Genomic DNA, 22,613 nt, shown 5'->3' on the forward strand with positions numbered 1-22,613 from the left:
GTCTTCAGCAGATGCATGCCGTGTTTGTGCGCACACACACTCTCCTCTTACCCTTCCTTAGCTCTAAATGTTGTCTTTGATTTAATCATGTCTTCACTTCTACTTCCTGGGAGGAAGGTCCTTCAGTTCTTAGGGTCCCTGGATTTTTGAGGTTCTAAGTACTAGACACGAACCTCTGAGTCTTGGATGTCTACCTCTAAGAGGAGTGATACAGCCTGCTGTTTCTTCCTATGGTTTTCACAGTTCTCACCCTGGGGCTTTCCCAGATATCCACTGTGCTCTGGTTGCCTCTGTAAACAGAACCTTAAAGGCTGCTAAGTTAGTGTCTTGTCTCTGGTGACACTGAGGAGACTTTTTGCTTGGAGGTTACCTTTTGTGCAATTCTGTGCTGGTCTATTTTATTTCTCATATTTTCATGATTATTATCTGGCATTTGTTGGAGTAGGTACGTGACAGCTTGGTGGCCCATCTCCTCTTCAGGCAACCATCTTGGCCAGAAGTCCTTCCATAATGCAATTCTACTCTTTCAGTGTTTTCTTCTCTTTTGACAGGTCTTCCTCTACTTTAGTATTTTTATGTTTGAAAATTTTTTATTCCCTCAGTTCTTTAAAGCAGCTCTCTATCTTGGAGTCAATATTTTTTCTCATCTGTTAATTGAATTTTGAAAATTCTGCATTGAGTACTCTAAGTTGTGATTGTTATTCATTCCTGATTTCATCTTATGCAGATTTCATTTCTGTTTTGAACCATTCTGGAGTTTCTGGATGTTCTGGTCTGTTTTGAGAATTCACAGGTATTCTTTTGTTTCATCAGAAATTTTTTACTTTCCTTTACCTTGTAATATTTTGAAGAGAACTTTCTATTCTCTGATGATTTACTCATCATCCTTCTAGTTTTCAAACCCTTTCTTTTAAGTTATTTGCTTTGGGCTCTGATCTTTTGTTGAGGGTCTTTCCCTAGAGATCTTGGGTTATTTCAATCTTTCATTTATTTCCCTCTTTACTACTTTCTGGCTCCTCCTTCTTTGCATGTAGAAAACCAAAAAAGTTGGACTAAAAGTCTACTTCAACCTCCTCTCATTAGGGGACTTGGTTCACTAGCTTACGTTCCTGCTCTGAGTATCCTTTGGGGAGACAGGATTGGCCCCAGCTGGGTTTCAGTCCTCTTTCCTTTAAGTTCATCATAGTCAACGCACTGTCTTCCTCACCCCCAACACACACCCCACTTCTTCCCTTTGTTGGTCTTTCTTTCACAAAGAGAATATGCTAGGTAGATTCTTCTCATAGTCTTCTTGTTTCTCAAGCTAAAAGGACTTTTGACTGAAAGTACCTGTTTATTATGCTCATCAAATTTGCAAATGATACTGTTAACCAAGTCTAACCTGGTTGTGACAAAGCAGACCAGAGATAGAGTGCCAGTATATCAGTAGCAATTTATTAATTTGCCCATCATGGGATTACACCATTCCTTGGAGCTCTGCCTTGCTATGGTGGAGCCAGATCTTTGATATGCAATCTAAGTGGGCAGGTGGATCAGAGAACAATCCAATTTGGGCTTGAATCATGCTCCCAGGACATGTCCACCATGAAGGACAATATAACGATTACGTCAGTTATGACCATCCAAGTTGGAGTCCTGTGTGAACATCTGAGTTGATTGTATAGTTTAGGGATTACGGTGCAACTCGGGTCAGACTGATCCACTTCACTTAACAAGGCAGGATCCATCATGATTGAGGAACTCCTTTCTTTTCACTTTTTCTAGCCCCACAGCTTGCCTCTGAAAAGTATCTCTAGAAAGGAAATTTTATTATTAAATGCATTACACATATCCTTAGCAATATAAAAATCATAACTTTTTATAATCCAAAGTTGCAAGATAACAGACTGGATGATAGAGGCAGGATCTAAAAAGATTATGACAGACTAAAACATTGGATTGATTCTAATAAGATGAAATTTAGTAGGGATCAATAATAAAGTTTTATACTTGGGTAAAAAAATCAGCAAGCGGGGCAGCTAGGTGGCTCAGTGGATAAAGCACAGGCCTTGGAGTCAGGAGTATCTGGGTTCAAATCCAGTCTCAGACACTTAGTAATTACCTAGCTGTGTGGCCTTGGACAAGCCATTTAACCCCATTTGCCTTGCAAAAACATACGGAAAAAAAAAACAACAAACAAAAAGTCAGCAAGTACAAGAAGGAAAGGTATATAGTCAGATGGCAATTCTGACAAAAGAAACTGGAGCCTCAAAAACGTCAGCCAATGTGTCTCCGAAAAGTCAGCCAAATCACCTATTAAGACAAACAGTTGAACAGCCCCTAGAAATCCAGTCAATCTGCAGCAGGTGAGAATTGGATGCCAGGTGGACACCCACGGTGAGTAGCAACTCTGAAAATGACTCTGGTGGGAGGGTGGCTAAGTTTTTGTTCAGCTCTCCACTGTTTATTTTCTGAAACAAGATTTTATAAATTTGGGAATCCTACCTCTGCTTGATTCAAAGTTAAAGTAGGTCTCTTTCAGTTGCTCTCTTGATTCAATGACATGCAATTTGGGGCTCTCTAGATACTCTCCATCCCCTAAAACACCAAAGCTTTCGATACCAGGTACTTGATATTGTTAAACATCAGTACATTTGGAGTAAAGTCTGTGGCCTCATTCTTGGTTGTATTAAAGACTCATCCCAGGAATTCTATGTGCTGATTTCCACTGAGCCTAGGAATTCTATGTGCTGATTTCCACTGAGCCTCAGGGTCCCCAGCCTATTTAGCAGAATATGATTGAGGTGCTCCAATTGTGATAATACTGTAGATTTTGTTTCTGCCAAGTTGGACATCTCCTTCAGTAACTTGCTCATAAAATTTCAATAACAATCACAAAGAATCCTGGTACAATGGCTATACATTAACAAGTCTTCCTCCTAAAACACCAGGTAATATGATCAGTTACCACTAGGTGCCGCTCATGTGCTTCTGTTCTCCCAATTGTTTGCAACCCTTTTCTGTGGCAGAAGCCCTGCTCTCATTGAGTCCCCTTTTCTATGGGGATCACTATCATCTCTGGTTCTTGGAGCCTTAGAGGATAATGTCCTTGCATCCACATAGCTACTGCCTTGTATATGAGCATAAAAATAAAAAAAAAATCGGCTTCCTAAGGGCAGAATGGAGGAGGTGTGGTTAGATAAATCATTTTTCTGGATAAGGCCTGGTTATTCTGGAGGCCAGAAAATACAGTGTGAACCAGTACGTGATATGGTAGCTCCAAAAACTAATACAGTCTGGGAATAGAAAGAGAGAATTGTGTTTACTTTTGGACCCTCCATGTCCAGAAGAGGACAAACAGAATGGGGAAGGGCCTACAGTCCATTGTTTATAAAGATTGGTTGATAAAATTGGAGATGTTTCACCTGGATTGAAGTTAGAAGTTAAAGATGGTCTTTTGGTTGGGTGATATACAGCTTGGGGTTCTCTAGCTCTTCTCCATTCTTACTCTCTCCTGTAGAAAAGAAGACTGAGAGAAGATGATAGCATCCACATGTTCAAAGGACTATTATGTGAAGGAAGGATTAGATTTGTTCTGTTTTGCTATAGGAGCAATGGGCAGAAATTGTGAAGGGGCCAGTTTTGACTAGATTCCAAGAAAAATGTCAGTGAATGGCATGAACTTCCTCAAGAGGCAATGGCTTCCCCATCCTTATTGTCTTCAAGTAGAGGCTGGACAACCACTTACCAGGTATGTTATAGTGGGGATTCTTTTTTGTTGATTAGTTGTGCTAAATAGCCCCTGGGATCCCTTACAACTCTCTAGATCTGTGCTACAGATCAATGGACCGTTGTCTTTTCCCTCAATGTGTACCTTTTCCACAGAGGCAAGCCACCTTAAGGTCAAGAATTTCAATCTGTGGATGAAATAAAATGGCTTTTTTTTCTATTTGTTTCTAAACCCTAGCATATAGTCAGTTTTATTTTTTAAAAATGCCAAGAAATGCTTAGAAATATGTATGCTAACAATATATATATATATATTAGCAATATGTATATGTGGCTAAGAAATATGTATACTATTTTTGTTATTTTTTTATGTATACCATTTTTAATTGCCTTTCAGGAATTGACAAATATCTATCATTTCTAACTTTCCTAAAAAAAGTCTTCAGGTCTTTGACTTTTTTTATCTTCTTGTTCTCATATCTAGGCCTAAAAGGGGAATACTATGGGGTAGGGTTAGTGTTTTTCCTTTCTTTTTCTCGATGAAATTGAATTTGCTTTTCCTTTGAGGTCTTAGATGCTATATATTTTAGCACATGTGTTGATAGTTCATTAGATATGGTCTTTTGGAGGTGGCTAGGTGGCACAATGCATAGAGCACCCAGCCCTGGAGTCAGGAGTACCTGAGTTCAAATCCAGCCTCAGACACTTAATAATAATGACCTAGCTGTGTGGCCTTGGGCAAGCCACTTAACACCATTGCCTTGCAAAAACAAAGGAAAAAAAGTTATCTTTTTGAGCATAGTGTAGTTTTCCTAATTAGCTGTTTTAGCCATGCCAATTTTTATTGTTGCCTTGTCTGAGTTTAGGTTTGGCATGTGATGCTTTTAATGTTGTTAAGAAACAAAGGCCCGTATGTCTGGTGATACTGTATGATTTTTGAGTTACTAAATACCACAGACTCCAAAGAATGAAAGTATGAGATGACCCCGAGGGCATTAGAGAAGTGTCCCCTGTGTGAGAGGAGACTAAAAAAGGTGGCAAAGTGTCAGAGTACTACTTGAATCAGATTCAAACAACAATGGTCAAGAAAATACAATAAAAGGAAAAGAACTGTGAATTTGTGGTTTTTGAAGTTTTGAGTTTGAATATAGCATGGTAGGCCAGGTATGCTAGAAATTGTCATCATGGAGGTGGGTGGGCTATGAGTAAAGAGAGTGTTTGTTCTCTCTAAGTGTGTATCAGATTCTTTCAGTCCAACTAATCACAGTCATCTGAAGCCCATAACTTTGTACAAAACATAGTGCTAGGCCTCTGGAGGTAAACACCAATTAGTTTCTGTATGGGAGTCTTTCTCTTGGAGATGGAGGGGTTGGGGAGGTGGGGAACTGTCCATACAAAGAAAAGGAAATATCCAAAACAATTTGAAGAGGAAGAGAACATTCAAAAATGGAGGCCTAGGAAGGCTTCATGGAAGAAGTAATCTCTAAACTGAACCTTGAAGAAGGACTGGGATCCTGAAAGAGTACATTCTTGGCATGGAGGATTAGGTGGAGTTGGGAGGTCACTTTGGTTTTTTGAAAGGGAATAAGAGGAAATGAAGTCAGAAATACTATAGTATGAAATAAGGTTAGGAGGGTCCTCAGTGCCTTACTGGGTTTGTATTTTCTCCTTTTTTTCAGTTTTGTTTTTTTTATATTTCCCCCCAGTTACATGCAAAAGGAAGTTTCAGCATTTACTCCTAAAATCTTGAGTTCAAATTCTTTCCTTTCCTTTTACACCACTCCCCTTCATTGGGAAAGCAAGGTGCTTGGTATATGTTATAAATGTGTAGCCATGAAAAACATTACTACAATAGTCATGTTGTAAAAGTAAAAAACCCTTCCCCCCTTCCAAAGAAAGAGAAACTACAAGAAAAATAGTGAGGGGGGGAAAAACAGTCTGCTTTAGTCTGTATTCAGACCCCATCAGCTCTATCTTTGGGATAGAGAGCATTCTTTATTATAAATCCATCAGAAAAAATTCTTTCAAAATTTTTTGCTCACAATTGCTATTGTTTGCTGTATTTCCCTCCATTACCCCCTTCCCTGTTTATTCTATTCTCTCTCCTTTTACCCTGTCCCTCCTCATGTGTTATATCTGAATACCCTTTTCTCAAAATCTTTCCTGTCCCCCTTGTCCCCTTTCTCCTATCCCTTTCCCTTCTCTGAGCTCTTTTTTTTTTAAGTTGTTGGGTTTTTGTTTTGTTTTTAGTTTTTGCAAGACAGTGGGGTTAAGTGGCTTGCCCAAGGCCACACAGCTAGGTCATTATGAAGTGTCTGAGGTCAGATTTGAACTCAGGTACTCCTGACTCCAGGGCCTATGCTCTCTATCCAGTGTGCTACCTAGCTGCTCCTTCTGAGCTACTTCTGATGAGGATAAGGGTTCACTCACTGCCTCTCACCTTCCCCTCTTACACTGCCTTGCAAAAGCTTTTTCTTGCCTCTTTTACATGAAATATCTTAGACACATTGCACTCTCCTTTTTCTTTCTCCCAGTACATTCTTTTTTTCACCCATTGGCTCCCTCTTTATAATGAACCTTCATACATATGTTCTTTCTAACTGTTCTAGTAAATCAGAAGGTTCATGTGAGTTATCAGTATCTTCCTATGCAGGAATACAAGCAGTTCCAGATTATCATTAAATCCTTCATCATTTGCCCTTCCTGTCCACCCTCTCTATGCTTCACCTGAGTCCTGTATTTGGACATCAAACTTTCTGTTCAACTATGGCCATCTCAACAAAAATATTTGAAATTCCCCAGTTCCATTGAAAGTTCAACTTTTCCCCTGAAAGAGTATGTTCAGTTTTGTGGGGTAGTTGATTCAATCTTTTTTGTCTTCCTGCATTGTTGTTCTCATTTCTTTTACCAATTTTACCTCTACACCCCTTAGTTGATTTTCAAAATCTTTTTGAGCTCTTCCATAACCTGAGATCAATTCCTATTTTTTCTTGGAGACTTTGGCTACAGAAGCTTTGATTTTTGTCATCTTCTGAGTGTGTGATTTGATCTTCCATAAGAGTAAAGTAATTATCTAGGATCTGATTTTTTTTTTTTACTTCTGTTGTTTGTTTCCCCAGTTTATGGCTTGATTTTAACTATTTGTTAAGGTGGGGCTCTGCTTCCAGGGTAAAGGATGCACTGTCCCAAGTTTTGGGGGGTTTTGCTGCTATTTTCAGTGATCATCCCCCCCACACACCTCAATTCCTCCGGTTTTATGGGAGGCCTGTGCTTTAGTCTGTGGATGACCACAAGCACTCCTCTTTGCCCGGGAGCCATGAGAGTCCCTGCTATGCTATGGCAATAAAATTCCTTTTCCAGACTGGGTCCTGGACTGTGACCTGGCTCTGAGTATGGGCAAAGAAGCAGAGTCCTGTCCCAGGAATAGGAGAAAGACCTCTGCAGTCTCCCCTGACCTCCTTACCATATATGGGCTGATTGCTCTGGAGGCAGTTGCTGGGTAGCTATGCAGGCCAACTTCTGGGTCCCTAGGGCCAGGTCTGCACTGAGACCTGCGCTGGCCTGGGCTCTGCATTCACTCTGGTACAGCAGTTTTCCTCCTGAGCTTCCCAATTGTCCTTGGAATTCCCTGGACTGAGAGGTCCAGAAACTGCCACAATTGCCACAGACTCAGGTTCCCCCAGAGACCCAGGCATCCTGTGGGCTGTTCCTGAATAGCTGAAGTTGGTTCACCCCAGTGTGGGTATAAGCTACACAGCAGCGTTTTTTGTAACAGACTTTTCCCTTGGATCTTCCAAGTTGTCTTGGGCCAGAAAATTGTTTCGCTCAATCTTTCTGTGGGTTCTGCCAGTGTAGAATTTGGTTAGAGTCATAATTTAAAGGTATTTGGAGTGGTCTGGGGGAGAGCTTATGGGAATTCCTACCTTTACTCTGCCATCTTGATTCTGCTGCATTTGTATTTTCTGCTCAACAATATCACTTATGACTGTTCATGCAGACATCAATGCCTAGAGTCTTAGCAAAGACGCTCTGGCAGGATGGGCCACAAGTGATTTTCTCTAGTTTCTTTAGAACCTACTATGTGCTAGGATGGAAATGGACCATTCTGCCATCTCTGACCAGAAAACTCCCACTGGAGTCTCAAAGACTAGATGGAATTCAGCAGTTGTGATACATCAAGAGGTCATCAAACCCAGTCCCTGTTCTCACAGAACTCCCAATTTCATGAGCCTGAGGGTAGAGGGTAAGAATGGATCAGAAAACGGATTCAGAAAATTCAAAACATCATCAATCATGTTATCCAAAAAAAAGTTAAATTGTTACTAAAGAGCCTCCCAACATATAGCACTAATTCATGTTAAAAAAAAAAATTTAGGGGTGACTAGGTGGCACAGTGGATAGAGCACCAGCCCTGGAGTCAGGAGGACCTGAGTTCAAATCCAGCCTCAGACACTTAATAATTACCTGGTTGTATGGCCTTGGGCAAGCCACTTAACCCTATTTGCATTGCAAAAAAAATGCAAAAGAATTAAAATATTGAAAAAGGACAGAAATAAAGGGCCTTTCCTCATTATGAGTGGAAGGTTTTCTCTCATTTCCCCCACCGAGATATTGGATGAAGGCGCTTGGTGGAAATGTTAGCTCCAGTTCCTTGGATCCATGGCGAGTTGTACACATAGGCACTGGAGCAATCAGAAAACTCAGTGGGAGGAACAAGCGTGTTGACTTAGAACATCACTTCTCTGTATTGTCGGTGTTAAATGCTCCCAATGATGGAATCTAGTTCAGCTGCATGGAAAATTTGGGGGATGGAGAACTCCAGAGATTTGATACAAACGGTCATTAGCTCTGTGAGGTGCTAAAATTACAAAAGCAACCATCTCAAAGGGGCCTACCCTGTGATGTGGCTTAACTGTTTTCTCTGGCACAAATGTTGAGTGATAAGCAGGAATGAGGCCAGGATGTCATGGGTTTTGTTTTGAACACCAAAAGTAAACCGTTTTTTGTTAAAGTGGAAAAAGACAGTTTATTTTTCTTTATCCTAAAGGAGCAGGCCAAGGAATGAGTAGTAAAAGTTGTCAGGGCTTCCTACTTGCCCCCCCCCCAGTCCCAAAGAAGGTAAGCAGGCACCAAGCTATCCCTTGTCCTTACATCACCATGTGTCCCTGGTGTTGACCTAGGAAACCCCAATTAGAGGCTCACCTGCTCCTAGATTGGTCCCTATGCAGATGCTGGCCCACATTCACATCTGCTTTCTCTGTCTACCCTTTTGTCTCCAAGCCCCACTCTTGTTCATCTCCTTTCCATCTTTCTCACTGCCTATCCACGTGGCTCTCTTTTCTCGTACCCATCTCGATCTTCCTGCCTGGCATCCTTTCTCTGGTTGTCACTGCATCACCCTGCTTATCACAAGAGAATTCCCTTCTCTTCTGCCCACTGTCATCCCATTTCACCCCCCCCCCATTTATTTTTCTTTGCTAATCACTGAGCTCATTCACTCTCCTGGATTCCATTACTCTCCCCTAGATACTTGAGCTTGAGATCTACAGGGTGAACCCCAAGCTTTCTCCTGAGTTTCCTGCCTGGGCCCTGGCCAAGGGAGGGATCTTCCAAACTCAATGTGGCAGGACAAGCTGCCTTGAGCCTTCTCTGCAGTTCGATTCCTGGGGCTGGGGGCAGGAAATAAAGCCACTGCCTGGGGAGCTTGTGGCCACAGTCCAGAAGCCCCAGCCCTCAGCCATACTGTACCCTAGCTTGTCTTGGCTGCAGGACCAGGCTGGTGGGGCCTGAGGTTTCCCTTTTCTGATTTCTTCCCATTTTCTTCAATTTCTCAGATCCCAAGCCCAAGCAGCCCAGATGTCCCTGTGCCCCCATCGTCTGCACCAGCTGAAAGCTCTGAGAAGCTTGATTCTCCACAGACAAATCAATCCTTTGGCGGAGTCTCTTACCTACAAGGATCCTCAGAAGCCCATCTGGTCTAGAGGGACTGACCCCACTGCTCCAGAAGCACTAAGAGCAAGGACTGCCAGATCTTGCCCCTCCCCTCTCCTGGCCAAGGTTTTTGGCCTTCTCAGGTCAGAAAGTGGGTTTGGGGGGGGGGGGGCTCAGGGAACCACTGATGTGAGAAGACCTCCAGGATTAGAGAACCCCCCACCTTCCCTTTTGAGTTGTTTCCTCTGCAAAACCCAGACTTGGGGCACTTAAGTCAGAAGGCCCTCTCATGTTCCCTTCCCCCCAAACCACAGCCTGAAGGTGTGAAAACAACAAGAGGCTGGATCAGCCCCCCACCTTCCTGCCCGGAGGAGGCCTAGAAGGGGAGAGGATACAGGTGCCTAGTAGAACCCTTCACACCTTGGCCACAACTTGGACCTGGAGCCTCTTCATTCTGAGTAACTTCCTTCCCTCCAGGCCCAGCCTATTTCTCTTCATAGTTGGGGGTGGGGGACTGACACATTGCCTCCTTCCCTCTCCCAGCCTCAGTCTTCCTCCCTGTTCATCAGCTGGTGGGAGGTGGGCCTCCTGGGTTCTGGGGGGGGGGGGGGTCACCATTTTACCCTCCCTGGTCTCTGGCTCCCTTTACTCTGATCAGACCTAAGGGACCTCTAAGGAAGGAGTCACACAGATGGCCTTGGGTTCAAATCCTGACTTGAGCTTCCACTGTAGCCACGCTTCTGCCAGAGGCTGGGGGGGGGGGGGGGGGCACAGCTCTTCCTCAAGCTAAGCACCTTCATTGAGGGAACTGAAGCAAAATGGCTCATTGATGAACACACAAAGTTAGAATGTAAACCTAGTAATCCTGAGTGGAAGTCCAGGCATTGACTTCCTGTATTCTGCTGGAACTTGTCAGGGTCTGCTGTAGTTGGCACTTCTGAGAATCCCCTGCAAGAGGACCCCTCCCCCAGATTTCCTGGAACAGCATAAGGCACTGTTTGGTGTTTCTTTCTGCTTCTAGAGCTGAACACTCCTGGCAGTGCACTTGCTAAGTCACCTCTCCTGCATCATTGAAAACCCCCCCAACCTCCCATGGCCTTTTCTATTCTTAGGAGAGAATCTAATCAAAGGCACAGAGAGACTGGAGGAGAGACTGGAGGAGAGGAGTTCCAGGGCCTTCCTTGCCTTTCTGCCCCTTTCCCAGCAGCTTCTGTGAATCCATCACATCCTGTCCCTCCCTTACCCTTTCAATTATTGACTGTGTGGAAGAAATTCATTGGAAACTAATGGCCCCTGGTTATGGATGGCTGTTGGCGAAGGGCTTTGTGCTCAGGGATGGGTTAGGATAAATGGCCAGAGAAATTCTCTCCAGTCCAAAGATGGAGCTTTTTGGCCATCCCCTCCTTTGCTTGCGAGTGAATCCTAGGAAACAGACTTATGTTAGTACAGGGGGAGAAGACTGTCTCTGGGTCATACACTCTGGGTTCAAAACTGCATGAGTGACCCCAGACCCCTTAACCCCTGTCTCTCCTTACTGAATTGAGACATCTAGATTGATCACCTGAGAGCTGTTCCTGTCTAAGCCAGCCTAGTGTGGCAAGAGTGGGAGGGCACAAACTTCATGCATATATATGTGTGTATGTGTAGTGCTCACTTCCTGGGAGGTTCAGTCCAGATTTCAATCCCACAGGTGGCCAGCAGCAGGCAGAGGGCAGCCTCCAATCCCCCCGGGGTGACTTTTTGTGCTGCCGAGCTCCAGGACTGCAACAATGGCCCCTGTAAGTATCTGGACACTGGCTGGATTGGGCTGAACTGTAGCCCAGGAGGCTCTCAGAGTGGTAGATGGGGGGTGGGGGGTCCCAAAGAGCAGCTACTCTGTAGACAGCCCTAGGCGCCACTTCTAATGTGGTGCTGGGCTGCCAGCGACCTCGGTCCAACACAAGGGCAGGAGTGGAGGGAAAAGCTCCTGGGGCAGAGCAAGGGACCACTGGGTAGGGAGCAGCCTCCCCTGCTGAGGTCTTGGGGCCCAATCCCTCCCTTATCTTCCCAGGTCAGTGACCACTTGGTACTGTATGATCTCAGCTTTCTGGAGAACAGTAGCTTCCCCTACGACTACCCAGAAAACGAGTCCACTCCATGCTGTTCCTCTCCACCCTGCAGCCATGATTTCAGCCTGACCTTCGACCTGGCCTTCTTGCCCACCTGTTACAGCCTTCTCTTCTTCTTTGGTCTATTGGGCAATGGAGCCGTGGCAGCTGTCCTCCTGCGGCAGCCCCAGGCTCTGAGTGGTACCGACACCTTCCTGCTCCATCTGGCTCTGGCTGACATGCTGCTGGTGTTGACCCTCCCTCTCTGGGCCGTGCAGGCCGCTCATCAGTGGGTCTTCGGCTCCGGTCTCTGTAAGGTGGCTGGGGCCCTCTTCAATATCAATTTCTATGCAGGGGCCTTCTTGCTGGCCTGTATCAGCTTTGACCGCTACTTGAACATTGTTCACGCCACTCAGCTCTACCGGCGGGGCCCTAGAACACATGTGGTCCTCACTTGTGTCGTTGTCTGGGGACTCTGCCTGCTGTTGGCCCTTCCGGACCTGCTCTTCCTATCGGCCCAGCACGAACCTCGCCTCAACACCACACGTTGCTTTCATAACTTTCCCCAGACTGGCCGCACAGCCTTGAACATTCTGCAGTTCCTGGTTGGCTTCCTCTTCCCACTGCTCATCATGGCCTACTGCTACACTCACATTCTTCTAGTGTTGCTGGGCTCTCGGGGGCAGCGGAGGCTTCGGGCCATGAGGGTAGTGGTCACCGTGGTGGTGGCCTTTGCCCTCTGCTGGACACCCTACCACCTGGCCATCCTGGTGGATATACTCATTGACCTGAACGCAGTGAGCAGGGACTGTGAGCGGGAGAGCCGACTGGACGTAGCCAAGTCCATCACCTCGGGCCTCGGCTACGTGCACTGCTGCCTCAATCCCCTGCTCTATGCTTTTGTAGGGGTCAAGTTCCGAGGTCAGATGCAGATGCTGCTAGCGAGGCTGGGCTGCCGGGGCCAGGAGGCTCTCTTGCGGCCAACTCCGTCATCTTCACGGCGGGACTCCTCCTGGTCTGAGACCACAGAAGCCTCCTACTCAGGTCTGTAAAGATACCTGTTCCCGCTCCTCCACAGATGTCAGCCTTGGCAGGTCTCCTTTGCCTTGTCTCCAGGAAGAAAAAGGACACCTTTACTTTCATGAACCTCTGCCTTCAATTATGAACATACATAGGCACCGAACTATTCTTTGGAGGTGGGTTTTTGACCCAGCCTTGAGTGGAGGCAAGGCTGGAGCTGGCCTAGGCCCAGGATCCCTGAAAAAGAGCACGCTGGGGCTTCAGAAGCTGCAGGGAGGGGAGGAATGCCAGGAGAGTCTGGGGAGAACCTTGGGAAGCACCCAGGCTGGGGGGTGTCAAAATAAAAGGCTTGACTAGTCTGAAAGGATTTTTTTTGTCTACACAATAAACTCCAATGCTTAAGTGCTTAGTTTTTCTCTGGGAGAAAAAAAGAACTCTTACCAGCCCCCATCTGAGAAGCCCCAACTCCCCTCCTCTGGGATCCCCCCCCCATTTCCCCCAAATGAATAGAGTCCAGAGCCCAACACCTTTGATATCCACAGAGGCAAAAGGAGAGGGAGGTACCACGTTTTCACTAACACAATCCCACTGTTACTGGGTCAGGGCTAAGAAAGCACAACAGAAAATGCATGCACAAGGAAAGTACTCAAGTGAGCACTTGATTTTTACTGGAGCAATCCTCCATCTGAGTCATTTAGGACTTCTGGCTCTTTCTTTTCTTCTTTAATGGCACTTCTTGGTGGCTCAAGTTGGCCCTTTTGCGTCGCCGGGCAGGCTGTCGGGGCCTTTTGGTTTGATCGATAGCTGTAGTGCGCAGAGTTGACTCTGCTGTGCTGGTACTCTGGTTAGGTGGAAGCAGGTGCAGAGAACCCCGACACAGAGAGCAGACCATGCGACCGGTATCTACTGACTTGGAGTGACGGCCAAGCCTGAAATGTGAAAACAGGTATCATGTCAATGGGGGAAGGGGGAGGGGAGCAAACTGAGAAACTGCCTTAAGTCCTTCCCAGGCCAGATGTGAGGGAAAGGCCAAAGACTTGGCCAATGAAGAAAAGGCAAGAAGGGGAGGGGCAAAGGGATGCCCTTACCTGGCCTTGCACTTTGTACATTCATACACAAACTTATAGTGAATCTCATAAGTGTGGCATCGTTTAACCACAGGCAATTCGGGGTGCACCGATGATGATCTCTGGGCATAGATTTTCCAGAAAGGACCGTGACAATCTCTGACACCATGAAACAGCCAGGTGGCACCATGACATAATTCGTGGATCAATGTATCCCGGAGACGGTCTGGGAAGAGAGCACAAAGACAGTGATGAAACAGCCCTTAGTCCCTCCATCCCCCATGAACTAGACAGTTGAGTCAAATGTACACATACATAATCCACATTATTTTCTTTTCAGAGGATGGAAAAATGCAATTTCACTCACTACCTCTCCGTCAGAGAGAGAACTTTTGATTTAAACATGCAATCAAAGCAACAAGCACTGTGGGGTAACAGTTGGGGAGGGAACAGCCAGCTGAGCCACAGCAACCAAATGGCCACAAGAGTTCAGGGCCCTTGAAGCCCAGAGAAGGTAAGACCTTGGCACAGGCCTCCAGATTTCTTTGAGCCTGCCCTAGGGGATTCTTGGGCCTTCTCCAGCACCAGTGTGTTCCCAGTCTCTGCTCCTCCTTTCCCCCGTGCCACCTTGTTGCCCTCTTGTTTGCAACTGCCTATTTTTGGTCAAATTCATTTCTTGCCAGGAATTCTGGGGGGGGGGGGGGGGGGGAGAATTCTCCAGGTCAGAGAAGGGACCACTGCCTCCCAACTAGGCTTGAATACCTTTCTCCTGCTCCTCCTAATGAGAGGGCCCTTCATAGGATCTCAAAGGATGCCTCACCATAGGACTACAAGGTTAGTCTTCAAGCCAGGGCATCACTAATCCCAGGATCCTTTGGCAGACCCATCTCCAACCACAGATTGCTTCAGTTATCGCTCAATAGATGGCATAGTTCTCCCTTCTTATTCTGTGCTTTCCCCAGTCATTCTGACATCACTGCTGCCACTGCTGTAGAAACCTCATTCCCAAATCCCTACTAGCTTCCTCTGCACTTGAATCCCTGCCTCTAGCTGGCTCTCTACCCACAGCTGCTTTCACAACCCTTTCTAGTACTGGCTACAAACATGCTTACATGTCTCCCATCCTTAAAACCCTGACCATCACCATTGGACTTTGTGGTATATTCTCCTCCCAAACCTTCCCTTCTCAGCTAAACTCCTCGAGACTGCTGCCATCTGCACTCCGAACCTCTACTTCCTTTTCTACTTCCTTTTCTCTCACTTGATTCAAAACCCTCAGCAAATCCAGTTTCTGATCTCACCATTCACCTTCAAAAACTCCACTTACCAATAATCTCATAATTGCCCTGGGAGGACCAGACTTTGAACACCAAAAGGAAGATTTGACACGTGATCCTGGAGGTGACCGGGAGCCACTGGAGGTTATTGACTAGAGGCAGGGTGACACAGACTTCCACTTTGAGAAGGTCACTTTGGCAAGAGGTGGAAATGAATGAGTGGAAAATGAATTAGAGTACGAAGGTGTCAAGGCTAGAGTTGCCAAGAAAATCCCAAAGGGGTGCAAAGTGTCAGACGGGATGAAAACTACTGTAATACAGTGAGTGATGGGGGCTTGCAGCAGAGTGGTGGAGCTCACAAGGAAGTAAGTATTTAAGAGCTGTTACAAAAATAGAATCAGCAACTGATTAGATAAGGGGGGTGAGGTGTGTGAAGTGAGGAGGACATGGCCCCAGGTCACGAGGTTGAGAGGATGGCAGTGAGCCCAACAGGAACAGGACATCAGGAAGAACGAAGGTGTTTGGGGGGAAAGAAATTGAGTTTGGATATGTCAAGTTGAAGATATCTCCTAGACATCCAAATCAAATGTCCAAGAGATTTAACACTGGGCCACATAGGGAGATCTGAGAATCAGCAGCATAGAGAGAATACCTGAACCCACGGGAGTTGCTGAGATCAGCAAGTGAAACAATACAGGAGGAAAAGAAAAGGGGCCCAGCCAGGGCCCTGAGGGCCACACAGGGTTACTGGGTGTGACCTGGACCAGCATAGGAGACTGGTAAAGAGGGAAAAGGAGAAAAGGCCTTAACAGCCAAAAGGCCTCATCTTAGAGGATGCATACCTAAAAGTAAATCATTTGTTTAAAAAGGCAGCCTTCCCCCTAAAAAAAAAAAAAAAAAAAAAAAAAAAAAAAGCAGCAGCCAATGGGGGAGGATGTCTTTAAGAACTTTGCCATAGCTGGCAAATCCAAAAGCAAGTTCAGCTTCAGGGCTTCCTTTTGAAGTGGCCCAGTAGAGACACGTGGTAAATGGAGTTAATTCAGCCACTAACTTGGCTTTGCTGACTCATTCTCCCTGTTCTGCCTTTGTTATTGTTTTAGTCACTTCAGCTCTGACTGACTCTGCATGACTCCATGTGGACTTTCCTTGGCAAAGACATTGGAGTCCTTTGCCATGTCCCTCTCCAGCTTGTTCTACAGAGGAGAAAATTGAGGCAAATAGGGCAAAGTGACTTGCCTAGGGTCCCACAGGTAGGAAGTGTCTGAGGCTGGATTGGAACTCAGGCAGATGAGACTTCCTGACCCCAGGCCCTGTGCTCTCTCCACCATGCCACCTTGTTGCCCTTCTGCTTGCTACTGCCTACTTTTGGTCAAATTCATTTCTTGCCAGGAATTCCATTTGGTTTGGCTAAGGAAAAAGGAGGACGTGCACTGGAAACCTAGCACGGTTGATGTACTGCCAAACTGGATGCTGATCAGAGGCTTTCCAACTGAAAAGAACCTGGCAGATACAGTCCCCACATTCTACAAAGAAGGAAAAATGACTCCCAGTAGTGGGGGAGAATAGTCTTGGACAAGGTCACCTAGGCTCCTCGGATTCCAAATTCAAGGCTTTTCCTAGAACATCACTCATGGCCTTGGACTGGAAGGAAAAAAAGCGAAGGAAGCAGGGAGCCCAAAGTGAGAGGGTGAGGGACCTAGACCAAGGTGCTAACCATAGAACTGCAGGCTGAGGAAGAAGTGGGTACAAGAAAGAATAGGAAGCATCCAAATGGCTCTGAGGTTTCCAGGTCAGGTGCCTTCAGTCTAAGCTAAAGTGAGCCAGTGCCAACTGTGGACCACCCCATCCATCCCACTCCTCGTTACCTGCAGAATCGCAGACCTTTTCAGAAAGCTCAATTCGGACACTACGTGTATGGGTGATACATTCTTTGCCTGAAAAATGGCAATATCCTGCTGTTGTACGCATTTTTTTATTCCAGTTTATGCTCATTTTCTCCGGTAACTAAGGGCAAAGAACACAAGAAAAAGGGGGTCAGAGGTCCCTCTGCCCATCAGGGAGACCCTGTGGGCTCCCCACCCCCTGCTCTGCCTTCCCTTAGTGGCCTGTGTCTCTCTGCTAGAGTGAAAGTTCCTTGGGGCAAGGGCTGCCTCCTCTTATCTTTTCCTGCTTTTCATTCATTCCTTCACTGACTTCCTCTGGTCAAAAGAGATTGTGACCAAAGCAAGTACAAAAAAGCCTGCCAGTAGCAGAGAAGGGAAAGGCTGCCAACCCCTCCTCCCCCCTGATCCCAAGAATGAGTGAGGGCCCAGGAGGATGAAGGCTTCAGACTTCAGCTCAACACTGGGAAATTCTCCACTCCTAGAAGCCCCCTCACCTGAAGCAGACATAAAAGATGATCTGCTTGGAGCCCAGACTGTGGGGCCCAACTGGAGAGAACTCTACAATGAGCCTGGGGAAAACATTTGGTTCAAAGTGCCACAAAACAAAAGCTTTTCCTCAAGACGGAAAAGGTTTAAATAAGGCCCCCTGGAGCTGCCCTGAGCTAAGACACAAACGCAGATATGACTAAGACTTGGTAAAGTGTAGGCCTGCAGAAGGCCATGGCCAAGCCAACCCCACACGGGATCACCAGGAGTTGGACAGGACTGGCCAGAAATAAATAACAAAGTCCAGGACTGTGTGAGCTCCCATGAACTTGGTGACTTCCATCCGGGAAGATTGTAGAGGGCTCTATAGAGGAGCCGGCAGGAGTAAAGGGGAAAGAAGGGCAGAGGCCCCATTCCCATTTTTCTCATATATTAGCTCATTTGATGCTCACAAAGTCCCTGAGAAGGAGGGTCTATTGTTATTCCCATTTTACAGATGAGGATATTCAGTCTGAGAGAGATGAAGTACTTTAGGGGGGGCGGGGGGGGAGACAAATTCAGACACAACTTTTCCTGACTCCAAGTCAAACAAGCTTCAAACCTAGTGACCAAGCTTACAGAGCACCCATGAATTTCATTTTTCCATTAACAAGTAAGCATTTCTTCTTTCTCTCTGGCCCCCTCCTTAGTCTCCCTACCTTTCTCTTGCTCAGTCTCTCTGTGTGTCTGCCCCCCCCCACATGTATATCTCTCTCTGGCTGACAGCCCCACCTGTCTCCTGTCTCTCTGCCTGGTTGCTATCTCTCTGATCTTCTCCCCCCTCCCCCAAATCTGTCTCTCTCAGCTTGTCTGCCTCTCTGTGTGTTTCTTTCTCTCTTCCTTGGTCTCTTCCTCTATCAATCTGCACCCCCTCCTCTACTGCCTCAGTTAATCTCCCTTTCTGTTTCTTTTCATCTCTGATATACTCTGATACTCTATTCTTCTCTCCTCCCGCTCTCACCTCGCCTTGACTCTCTCCCTGTTTTCTTCTCTCTCCTCCTCTCTGATATTCTCCTTCTCTTCCTCTCTCCCTCTCAACCCCCTTGACTCTCTCCCTGTCTTTCTCCTCTTCTCTCTTCCTCTAATATTCTGTCTCTCACCCTCTATCTCTCTCTGTCCCTCTCCCTGATTCTGTCTAGTCTGTCTCTCTTCCTACCTCTCTGACTTCTGTCTCTTTCTCTGATCCTCTCTTCTCTTCCCATCTACCTGTCTCTCCAGATGTCATCAATAACGTGCTGAAATTGTTTTCCAGGAATTTTAAGGAATGTGTTCCCTTCTCTCTCTCTCTCTCTCTCTCTGATTGTGTGTGTGTGTGTGTGTGTGTGTGTGTGTGTGTGTTGAATCCTATCCCTCCAGCCCTACCTTCTGTCCCCCTCCCTGGGCCTGATCTCTAATCCACCTTGCCCATGATCCATAATGCTCTTTTGCCAACTGCCACACCAACATACCTGTTTGCCAAAGATGGTAGCGTTGAACAAATGATAGAGTTTCCAAGTCAGTTCCTCCTTTTTCTGATGAAAATCCTTCACATAATCAGATGTGGGATCGGACAGCTCAGCTAAGAAGCAGCCATCCATCGCACATGTCTTCATCCTGCAGAGACAAAGTTACCTCAGCTGGGTCAACAAAAAGTTTGAGGACCCAAAAGCATTCTCTTCCTGTATGATGGCATCCTTCTCTCAGGCCTGCAAGTCTGGGGTCTGGATCTCAGCTCCTCCCTCGATTTTAGAGCCCAGATCTAAGCTGCTGCCAGCCAAGTCTTCCTTTAGCACGTTCTGCCTCCTCCTTTCTGACTGGACACCTAAAGCCTTATCAGGAAGAAACTTTCAAAGGTTAGACTGAATGAAATATTTATCTTGAGGACGAGGTCAATGTGGAAATTTATTTTGTTACATGGGTTTGTTTTTTCTTCCCCTCCCCCCATGGAAGGGGGAGGAAACTGAGGCAGTGATAAGTAAATGAGCTTCTCAAGCTATTGTTTGAGGCCAACTTCCAAACTCAAATCTTTTTGACTCCAAATCTAGTCCTTGAAATCCAAGTGATGAGGCTCCTTGCCCAAAGTCATACAGAAAATTAAATGGCAAAGAGATGCTCTAACTCTCCAGATTTCTTTCCCAACCATTTACCAGCATCCTGGAAGACCCCTCCTGCCCCTGTGGCCCCATCCTGATTGGTCAATTCCTCTAGAACTTCCAGCAGAAGGAAGGAGCTACGTTCATTCCTTCATTTCTCTCCAGGATCCATTCCTGGAACCCTCTTTCCCTCACCCCTTACTTTTTCAATTTCCTTTTAGGTGTTGTCTTTACCCATTGAAATATAAGCTCCTTGAGGACAGAGACTGTAAACCCCAGCACTTAGGACAGTTACTAGTATATAGTAGGCACCTGCTTATTGACTCCAAAGCCTTCTCTACTCCACAGGTATCGAACAATAGGCTGCCCAAGCTAAATGAAAAGGTAATTGGGAAATGTTGAACAAAAAATATAAATAAAAAATGCAAAATGGCATAGATGGCGGAGATCTGTGGGCTTTTTTATGTCAGCATGCAGCCCACAGGGATCCTTTTCGGTATGAATTTGATCCTCCAAGGGTCTCCAAGTCCTCGGCAGGTCCATTTCAGCTCCATATCTAAGACTGTACTATCATTGACTGGCACAATACCCAGGAGGCTTTGGGCTGCGCTCTCCAGCCATGCAATCCTTGAAAGCTGCCAACGGATCCAAGCCCGGGGATCCAAGCAGGTCCTTTCTGACGCTTCCAAGGAAAAGAAAGGAGTAGCACAGCATGGGGGCCATGTCTGGGTGCCCCATTCGACAGAGGACTTCACCAAAATAGTGGGCGAGATGTCGGAAAGGAAAAACAACTTAACAACAGATTGGATATATGGGGGTGAATGCAAAAGGATGGCAATGGAGTAGTAAAGCTAGGAAGAGGAAACAATCTGTGGTTAAAGATGGTAAGTCCTAAGTCCGGTCATGGCCAGTATGAGACAACAAGACTGATTTAAAAGAAAGCATGAAGATGCCCAATTGGGCCCAAGAAAGTGGATGAGATGACCAAGGGAGAGAGCAGAGTAGCGGGGGCCACTTATCTAGACAAAAGGATCCCGGTGGGCCTGCTTGCTGACTTGCTTTGCAAATGGGAGTGGTAGCTGTGTTTTGTTCTAGTTTTACTGATTTTGTTAAATAATTCCCAATTACATTTTAATCTAGTCCCAGAGGGATAGGCAGGAACCACATTTGCCAGCTCTGGTAGCAAGGAAGAAGCAGAGAGGCCTCAAGACACCTTTGTCAGTGGGCATGACCTGGATAAGAGTCAGCAAATGATCCTGAGGAGAAGAAACAGGAGACATCAATGTCACAAAAACTTAGAGAAAGGAGAACATCTAAGAGAAGAGGGCGATTGGTGACATCAAAGAAGCCATTAGGTTGGTCACCTTTTTCTGAACCTTCATCTGGACATCAGTGGGTGGTCTAGATCCATACCTGGGGGAGGATGCTGGGAAGAAAAGAGCCTGGAATGAGGACAGGCCACAGCTAAATGGCCAGGATCCAGAGTTAAGGTAAGACACAAGGATGGCCCTGTATCAAAGGGAAGAGCTGAAGGCAGATGGTTGAATCCAAGCTGACATGAGACTCACTGGGAAGACCCTAAAGGACCTGGGTAACAGTTCAGACTCTCACATCAATGATGGAGCATTTTTAACACTGGCCACTGACTGAAAGCTTAAAACCCATCTTGGCTTAGGCTTGACCCAAGTAGAGGTTTAAGAATCCCACTAATGTCAAAATGTTTTCATTGTCCCTCAAAGGTGAGAGGAAGACTGGAGCTGATGTTGTGAGGAGGGACTGATGTAAAGGAATAGAAGAATCTAGACCTATGAGCTTGACCCCATTCTTGAAGGTCTCCTGAGGGACCTTAATTTCACCTTTATTCTTCCTTTTATCCAAATCTTAACCATCCTTCAGGACCCAAGTTCAAAAACTCCTTCATAAAGCTTTCCTTGCCTTCAGGCCCCAGTGAGTTGCTCACTTCTCTGTCTCTAATGCCCCTGGCATTTGGGACACTCTGCCTGACACCAGACTCAGAGATCATTTGGCTAGGAACCATGTTGCAAACTCCTTGAAGCAGGTAGCATGAAACTTGGCCCAGATGAAGGTCTTTAATTACTCAATAGGTTCTGGCTGAATTAAGTTAAATAACAGAACAAAACTTGGGAGGGAACGACCATCTGAAAAGATCCCAGAGCAGGATGAACAATCCCAATAATGGTATAAGGGATTCAGGGGAGTAAAAGGCTAGGATTTTCTCATAAAGTTATTAAGCACAAACTCTACCTCAGGTGGGGCAAGTACCAAGCAGGGCAAAAAAGCAAATGGGGCTTTCAACCTCAATCCCTTCCAGGATACTGCTAAGGGAGTTGTTGTTTGTCCTCAGTTCTCAAAGAAGACCATGAAAGCAGAAAGTGACGCCCAAGTGATCCAAGTGAATTGGATCGGAGAGGGGGGACAGGGGAGGGGCTGTGCTAAGTCCCTAGCCTCACTTTCTCCTCTGGAGCCATCTGGAACCAGTGGCCAGATAGGAATCAAGGCGCCTGGAGATGGCCCTGGATGCCAGGCAATTGGGGTGAAGTGATTTGTCCAAAGTCATAAAGTCAGTAAATATGCTGAAGGAATATTTCTACCCCAAACTCAATTTGTGGAAAACAATGTGTCTACAAACACAAAAAGAGAACAAGACTCAGACAGGTATAAGCACACTGGGCCTCTACGAAGCCCTAAAGCATTCTATGTGTCCACATTAGAGGCACCAACAGTTCCCCACAGTATCAGTACTGTGCATCAACATTAAGCCTACAAAGTGACCAAGGAATACAACAGGGGAGAAGGGAAGGAGCTAATCCATAGTGAGCTCTTCCTTCCCTGATTCCCTGAACTAGCACCTACTGGTACCACTCATTTTGGATTTAATTATATATGTCCTTCTACTGTTACTTGACTCCTGTGCGGTTCTATCTTCTCTCCTCCACTAAGACCATAAGATCAACAGTGGAGACTGTGCCTTCAACCTTTGCACTATTTCCCATAAAAGCCAGCATATGACAGGGCGGAGCAC

At 46.0% G+C, this 22,613-nt stretch overlaps 2 protein-coding genes across 3 annotated transcripts in view; one reads left to right on the forward strand and one right to left on the reverse strand.

The window, feature by feature from the left end:
- The first annotated feature begins 793 nt into the window (after positions 1-793).
- On the forward strand, positions 794-13,148 carry CXCR3 (C-X-C motif chemokine receptor 3). 2 transcript variants are annotated; one of them, XM_074202496.1, is made up of 4 exons: positions 794-3,730; positions 9,543-9,782; positions 11,330-11,417; positions 11,690-13,148. In XM_074202496.1, exons 3-4 carry the CDS (start codon positions 11,409-11,411, stop codon positions 12,776-12,778), a joined length of 1,098 nt encoding a protein of 365 aa, XP_074058597.1. In that variant the 5' UTR covers positions 794-3,730; positions 9,543-9,782; positions 11,330-11,408; the 3' UTR covers positions 12,779-13,148. The 2 variants fall into 2 exon arrangements, with proteins under 2 accessions (XP_074058597.1, XP_074058598.1); XM_074202497.1 differs by lacking the exon at positions 794-3,730 and having other exon boundaries at positions 9,494-9,782.
- Positions 13,149-13,249: 101 nt separating this feature from the next.
- Positions 13,250-22,613, reverse strand: part of GCNA (germ cell nuclear acidic peptidase) — a 31,518-nt gene continuing 22,154 nt past the window's right edge. The window contains exons 9-12 of the mRNA XM_074201863.1: positions 18,947-19,091; positions 16,956-17,094; positions 13,835-14,039; positions 13,250-13,675 (exon numbers count right to left, since the gene is read on the reverse strand). Of these exons, the coding sequence (XP_074057964.1) occupies positions 13,441-13,675; positions 13,835-14,039; positions 16,956-17,094; positions 18,947-19,091 (724 nt within the window). The 3' untranslated portion in view covers positions 13,250-13,440. The remainder of the gene's footprint in view (positions 13,676-13,834; positions 14,040-16,955; positions 17,095-18,946; positions 19,092-22,613) is intronic.

The sequence above is a fragment of the Macrotis lagotis genome, chromosome X (assembly GCF_037893015.1).
Source record: "Macrotis lagotis isolate mMagLag1 chromosome X, bilby.v1.9.chrom.fasta, whole genome shotgun sequence".
Classification (NCBI taxonomy): domain Eukaryota; kingdom Metazoa; phylum Chordata; class Mammalia; order Peramelemorphia; family Peramelidae; genus Macrotis; species Macrotis lagotis.